Below are 7,549 nucleotides of genomic sequence, written 5' to 3'. Positions count from 1 at the left end.
TGTGAACTGTGTATATGTATTATTTATATATAAATACACACACATGCATGTATATATTTCAGAAAAATGTTGTTTGTATATTAAATATATTTATATATAATATAAATTATATGAATATAAATATATACATGTAAATATTTATATAATATAAAATATTATAAAATATTTATATATATATATTATATAATCTCAAGAAATGTAGTTTAGGGAACATACATTATGATGAAACGAAATATTATATCAAACAGTATTGCCTCTTTTCATTTTCATTTTAACATCTTAATAGAATAATAGAATAATAGAATAAAGACCAGATTTACCCAAAACGAATTATATCTTATATTTAACCACTACAGAGACATCAGAGCCAGCGGCAAATGTCAGAAGGACTAGCCGAGTTGAGGCTGCTCTCGTCAGGAAACATGAGCACTGAGCGCCCGGTGAGAGCTCACGTCTCCGAAATCGGCAAAGCATTTCAAATAGGCGCTGTCTTTAAAAATAAACATACATTCTCGCCTGAAATACTTTTAAATGTAATTTCATGACACAATAACAGTAATATTTTTTTAAAATTGTGGAAATAAAAATTTAATTTCAAGTGGTTGAAATACAATGTTGCGTGAACTCAACCAATCAGCATGTTCAGCGCCCAAGTCCCGCCCCCAAAAGTTCCGGACCTTTGGAAAAGTAGAGCAGGGACTTTCTGAGGGGCAAATTTTGCATTTGAATTTATGTGGTGGAACTGAAAATTGCCTGCCAAATGAATTCTGATAACTGATTCTAAGCACATCCTTTAAAATCAGCTTATTGCATTATTTAATGTTGCAAAACACAGAGATAAGTTCAGATTGCTGAAAAAAGTCCTTAAGTCATGTTAACGTAGAGCAATGCGATGTGCAATGTGCACAGCGATGCCATGAAATGATAAAAGATGTGCATTAATTACCATTGATTTCACCATCGTTCACATGCTTGTGACTCACAAATATTATGGCTTTTGATGCAAAACCACCTTAGGGTGCTCTCTCAAGAAAACAGCAACCACACTTAAACACGCCTCCTCCTGAGATGTTTACCGGGTTCTTTGTGCTTTATATGTTTTGGTGTGAAATGTGGGGCAATGCAAAGTCAGCCAAACAAAGAAGTGAAAGCCCAAATAGGGTGCCAGGCAGAGTTTCTCTCAGAGTGACACTGGCCCCCAAACAGCAGAGAACTTCAGAGAAACCACTGAGGTCTGAATTACAGGCAAGACTCATAACAGCAGAGATCCTGAAGACCTGCACTCAGAGGTGAGTCAACACACATATTATTGAATTTGAAACTTTCCAGGGTTTCAGATGCCCGCACACACACCAAGTTTAATGATAGATAGATAGATAGATAGATAGATTGTAATTGAGATTGTAATAAAAAGATGCTCTCATTCCTGCATTAATATCTGTGAATTACGTTAAAAATAAAATGCTTTATTTTTTGCAGACATAATATAAAATTTTCATAGTATTTTCACTGCAAACACTTGATAACAGTGGATATTAATGTAATATATTTCTATAATCATGTCTACAATATTTTAAATACTAGTGTTTTTTTAATAAAAATGTATTTTTTATATATATGCAGCAGGTGAGTAAATATGATTTATTCCACATTTTCAGGCTTAACACCTCACCAATCTTTCATCAAAAGTAGTATTTATATAATTTTTCTTTGCTGAAAAAGCTTTTATTTCATATAAATTATATTTAATATAAATTACGAGATATCAATGCAGAAAGTTTGCTAAGACAATTTATTATCATTAATAAAAAAATAAAAAAATAAACAAACATTGTCCCAAGAAACCAAACTGCAAATAAACATATAAGTTTACCTGGTGTGTAAACATTAAAGAAATGGTAACATCTAAATTAACTGGTTTTATTCATGTAAAAAATATAATTTAACATTACTGAACCAATCTACATCGATTTATCCCACAAAACAAAATGTTTTGTGTTATGTGTTAAATCAGGTAGAGATAACAATAGTAGGTCACCACTCTTTACAGTGCTAATTAAAGGGTTAATAATAATAACTTTAATTATAGAGCAAAAAATATCAAGAAAATATAAAAAATATGACAAATAAAAATACATAAACTGATCAATTATCACACAAAACAAACAAACAACAAAAGCCGTTGTATTCCGATACGAATGTGATTGTTTTGAAATATTAAAATTAAATTTTTCTGTCTCGTTTTTTTCCGTTGTTGCAAATGATAAAATCTATCGTGTTTTAGTTCATATTAAATATATATATTTTTATTTATTTATTTAGTCATTTAGCAGACGCTTTTATCCAAAGCGACTTACAAATGAGGACAACAGAAGCAATCAATTGTAGTATTAAAACAACTAAAAACAGATCCAAAACTAAAAGCTAAAACTTTATAAATACTACTTATACACATTTTAAAAATAAAGAAATTAAATAAAAATGACAAATGCATACAACAAAATTTCAAAACTTAACATTTAAATGAAAAACAAAAAATAAAGCTAAAAACAATTCAAAATATTAAAGAACAAAAGGTATGAGTATAATAATGATTCTAACATAACACTAAGCCAAACACCAAAAAAAAAAAATATATATATATATATATATATTGAATTTGATAAACGTTTGATAGCTTACGGTTGATTCTGAAGCAGACTCGCCAGTAGCTTAAACATGTGATGCAGTCCCGAGTTTCATTGTCACCATCAACATTATCCTCTTCCTTCTCACAACTAGAGAGTCGCACAGAAGCCCGTTTCTCCACAAAAACATTATAAAAAGAGATCTCCCTTCAGTCTGCTCTTCTAGCTTCACTTCTGCTCAAATAAAGACCCCGTTCCTCATGAAAGCGTTTTAAAGCGCGTTGGCACGCGATGCTGACTGAAAGCGCGAACTGGCTGTCAGATTGACGCCAACGACTGTTTGACTGTGGCACGCAATGAGTATTAGAATGAGTACAATTTCATCCTAGACGTTATTTAAAGATTTTTAACAGAGATATTTCGTGCTCTCATTCACCACAAAACACACCTGAAACTAAAGGTGACATTTCTTAAGAGACGCATCTGGCAGCCCCGAGGCGCGAGTTACTATAGTTACTGTGTTTGTTATTGTGACACGCGAGACTTTCCGATCTTATGTTTTTCTAGCAGGATTACGCATTTTAGGGAAAGTCTTTACTATGAAATGTTACCTAATGTATGCTACTCGGCCACTATTAGATGTTTAATTTTAAATTAAATCCAATTTAATTTGTTTGCTTGACAGGTTAATTAATCACGAACCCAAAAATTATTTTGAAAATAGCACATGTAGCTGAGCGTCACAAATACGCATCACTGCGTGCCACAACATATGCACACACAAAAACTAAAACTAAAATATATTTGTAATAAAAAAAAAAAAATAATAAAATATATATTTTAAAAAATCCAAGTTCAAAAACTCTGAATAAGATCAAATAAATATAGGCATGTGTACACCTGAAACTATTTTAGGCCTAATTGTAAGTAAGTATAAAAATTATATTATAAAAAGCTAGCTTGTTAAAAGTAGTTATTCGTGACACGGAGATCAAACTGCTTGTTGCATTAAACTATAAACTGCGTCACAAACAACACCACAACTTTCTTAAGGGAAATATCACTAACTAAAAAACTCATAAGCCTGAAGCCTCAATGAAACACGACAAGGATTTAAAAAAAATAAATAAATCAACTAACGCATCATTTTAAGAGAAAAAAACTCATCCCGACCATTAGACATTAAGCTATTATTACGTGACAAAAATCAACAAGCTAAAAAAATGGCAACTAGTCAAACAATGCAAACCCCAATGAATCCCAAAACAATTTTTAATGTAAGCTTTGTTAAAACAATGCATAAATACAATTGACATAAATGCTGGTTCAATTAAAAAAATGCTAACAGCTGCACTGTAAAAGATGTGTTTAGGAATAGTTGTTAAACTAAAAATCCACAATAATCGACTAAATCTTTGGTTATTTTTCGGCATTATTTATTTAATATAAGAATTTAAGTTGCAACCCTTAGCAAGCGATTAATTAGATTTTTTCTGCTTCAATCACTACACAAGGAAACCGCTGACTCCTGCCTTAATCCCACACGTGAAATTATGAACGGCATGACTCATTTAGTAAACTAAGCAGGACTGGTTGATTAAAATTTTACGAAAAATGTGTAATTGTTTGATCAGATAATTGTTTGCACTTTGGTGTTTTTAGCATCTTCTACACCTTATATAAATCTAAACATTCTCAGTTTAGAGATTAGTATTAGTCACATGAAGCGACTCTCAATAGCGCCCCTAGTGGTGGAAAACTGCAACAACACAACAGCACTGACGTCACTTTAACCCTGTGACGTCTTACAGAAAAAAAAACAGAAAAATCGATTTTTACAACAACAAAAAAGTTATATTGACCCTTTATACAAAATCTAAATATAAAACAATTACATGTTTTTTATGTTCTGTATCATATTTGGCTTTTATGGCCCATATAGTATGATACTGTATATTGAGAATATGGGAAAACATATCAGTTTTTTTTTTCAGAAGATCAAACTAAGCAAAAATATGCATTTTGGTTTAGTTATTATTTATATGGGCAAAACGTAAGATGAATTAAGATCAACTATACTAGCCTTTTACTTGCTTAAGATGATGAACTATCAATTAAAACAAAGAAGGCATGGAGTAGATTGTGTATAACAGGGTTTTTGGGAAGGTTTTGATCATGTTGGTCATTTAGAGGACTTAGAAATTCATGCATCAAAGATGATAACCTGATGAACGGTTTCTGCCATGTTTTACAGGTATGGAGCGCTTTGATTCAACTACAGAAGATTTAGCATCGCTTTTAGGTTCCACTTATGATTATGATTTCAATGACACTGATATGGATTCTGTCACCGAGGCCAACGTTACTGACGTTGAGGAGCTGTGTGTACCCAGCAGAGAACAGGAGCTGACCATTACTGCTGTCCAGACCACGGTCTTCCTCATCGTCTTCTTCTTAGGTGTAATTGGTAACGGGCTGGTCATTGCCACCTTCGCACGATACCGCCGTGTACGTCTACGCTGCATGACCGACGTCTTCCTGTTCTACCTGGCTCTGTCCGACATGCTGCTTCTGCTGACTCTTCCCTTACAGACGGGAGAGACACTGATCGGCAGCTGGGAGTTCGGAGAGGGGCTGTGCAAGCTAAACCGCGGTATGTACGCCATCAACACCTACGGCGGCCTGCTGTTGTTGGCTTGCATTAGCGTTGATCGCTATTTGGTGGTGGTTCGCACCAGGGCCGTGCGGAAGAGGAGTTCTGGGACTCTGTTTTACAGCATGCTGTCTGCGGTTGGCGTCGCAGTAACTTCTGTCTTCCTGAGCCTGCCAGACTTGCTCTTCAGCTCCGTGGAGAACGACATGGGTTCAGACGTCTTCTTGTGCGATATGAACGTTTGGGGCGATGAAGTGAGTAAATGGAAGCTGTGGGCCCAGATGGCAAAGATCGCAGGATTCTGCATCCCTTGCGTGGCGATGGTGGTGTGTTACGGCGCGATCGGACGCGTCTTGATCCGTGCCGGTGGCAAATGTTGGCGCAGACAGAGGACTTTGCGCCTGATGGCACTTCTCGTGGTTCTTTTCCTCCTGTTCCAGCTTCCTTACACTGTGGTGCTTCTGATTAAAATATTCACACCCACTCAGAAACACTGCGAAGACTGGACCAAGTTCCACCTTCAGGAAAACATAACGCGCAATCTGGCCTACGTGAGGTGCTGCCTGAACCCTTTGCTCTACGCACTTGTTGGCGTCAGATTCAGAAACGACATTATCAGGCTGTTGATGGACACCGGGTGCGTGTGCGCGTGTGTGTCCTATATAACACCACAGCATGACAACGGAAGCTCCGTCACACCATCGTCTCCAGCTCCAACCATACTTTCACCCTTCCCATCTTCTTACCTGTCTGCCAAGAAAACACCTGCCCTGGACACACCCGCCGCAGACACAGCTGACACATTCATTTTTCCAACACCTATATCTGGAAAAATTACTTCAGTTATAAGCTGGTGTCATCAATAAATGCACATTAGATTATCAGAAATAAATAATTTCTAATTTTAAAGGTAATAAGTATAGAAACCCATTTACTGTATGCCAAAAGAAAAAAAAAAATCATGCTTTGGTAAAACAATTATGAGATTAAAAATTTCATAATTATAAAATAAAAGTCAAAATGTTAATATAAAAGATTATGAGATTAAAAATCAAAATTACAAGAAAGTTTTGACTGTTGTAAGTTAGATTTTTTTGTTTTGTTTTAGTTTTATATCAATATTTTGGACTTCCAATAGATAAGAGACAAAACTGCATGTACACAAAAGCCGTATACAGCTGTATATACAATCAGCAGCATAAAGAATAGTCTATGATTCCTAGGAATATTAATTTCTAAACAATTTTAGTACACTTAGACTAAGAATATTATATATATATATATATATATATTAGACATATGCTGTAAGTAAATTATGCACACATTTTTTATGCTCACATTTTTTACAATTACAATTATTTTGTTCTATATGTATGTGTTATTCTCTGCTATTTTAATTTTTCAATTTCTGTACCCTCATTTTACCTGTATTACTGCTACTGGCAAAACTGCAAAATAAAGATTATTTTTCTGTATAAATGATGCAATTTTATAATTTTAAAACGATGGGTAGAATTGAATGGAAATCGATGGAAATACATTTCTTTCAGCATTTAATTCTTGTTAGTTGCCTATTTTTGAAGTATGTAAAACACTGAAGCAGGTCTTTATTAACATGTTGGCGCCACCTTGTGGTCAAATCTGATTTCATAGGTAAAAAATGGACAGATAAACATTGGGATAAACTCATTTAAATGACAACACATATAATAATAGACTGAACATAATAGATAAGTAGTTTGTACTGTACTTAAGAAACACTTTCAAGCATTTTTGCACTACAATATTTATTAAGGCTGAAAAGATATCAGTGAATTTTGCCGCAGCAATTTTCAATCGACCATAACTTTGCCATCGACGGTGTGTCAGCAATAGGACAATATTCACAGTTTCTGTACTCATTCAGATGGCAAGAGGAGCCTAACTGAAAGGTTTTTCCTCTTCATTTTCCTCTTCAAATGTAGTCGGTCCCTATGTTGCAAGAGCGACCGTAAACTCATTAAAAAAAAATCTACGAGTTACAAAACATCGAGGCGGATTAAATGTTCTCTTGTACATTATAAGCCAATTTATTTGACATTATTGACTTATCGTTAAGATTCAGTTTATTTTTAAGGTTACATTTTAAACAAATAAGCCTATCACGTCAAGCCAACTTTGTTGCAGTAGCCTATGTTACAGTTTGTTTCTAAAGCAATCAGGGGCGTCATGCACTCATTTTTTTTTTTTTTTTTTTAGAAAAGACATGGGAATCAAATTAATACCTTAA

General features: G+C 34.2%; 2 protein-coding genes across 2 annotated transcripts in view; one reads left to right on the top strand and one right to left on the bottom strand.

Annotated features, from left to right (window-relative positions):
• LOC107748011 (receptor activity-modifying protein 3-like) overlaps positions 1-4,872 on the bottom strand; it is a 20,419-nt gene extending 15,547 nt beyond the window's left edge. Inside the window, exons 1-2 of the mRNA XM_016562657.1 lie at positions 4,852-4,872; positions 2,683-2,830 (exon numbers count right to left, since the gene is read on the bottom strand). Of these exons, the coding sequence (XP_016418143.1) occupies positions 2,683-2,830; positions 4,852-4,872 (169 nt within the window). The remainder of the gene's footprint in view (positions 1-2,682; positions 2,831-4,851) is intronic.
• Positions 1,149-6,204, top strand: LOC107748008 (C-C chemokine receptor type 7-like). Its single transcript, XM_016562655.1, has 2 exons — positions 1,149-1,289; positions 4,882-6,204. Exon 2 carries the CDS (start codon positions 4,884-4,886, stop codon positions 6,144-6,146), a length of 1,263 nt encoding a protein of 420 aa, XP_016418141.1. The 5' UTR covers positions 1,149-1,289; positions 4,882-4,883; the 3' UTR covers positions 6,147-6,204.
• The last annotated feature ends 1,345 nt before the right edge of the window (positions 6,205-7,549 follow it).

The sequence above is a fragment of the Sinocyclocheilus rhinocerous genome, unplaced genomic scaffold (genome assembly GCF_001515625.1).
Source record: "Sinocyclocheilus rhinocerous isolate Xijiao unplaced genomic scaffold, SAMN03320098_v1.1 scaffold4094, whole genome shotgun sequence".
Taxonomy (NCBI): domain Eukaryota; kingdom Metazoa; phylum Chordata; class Actinopteri; order Cypriniformes; family Cyprinidae; genus Sinocyclocheilus; species Sinocyclocheilus rhinocerous.
This window is presented reverse-complemented; position numbering and strand designations above follow the sequence as displayed.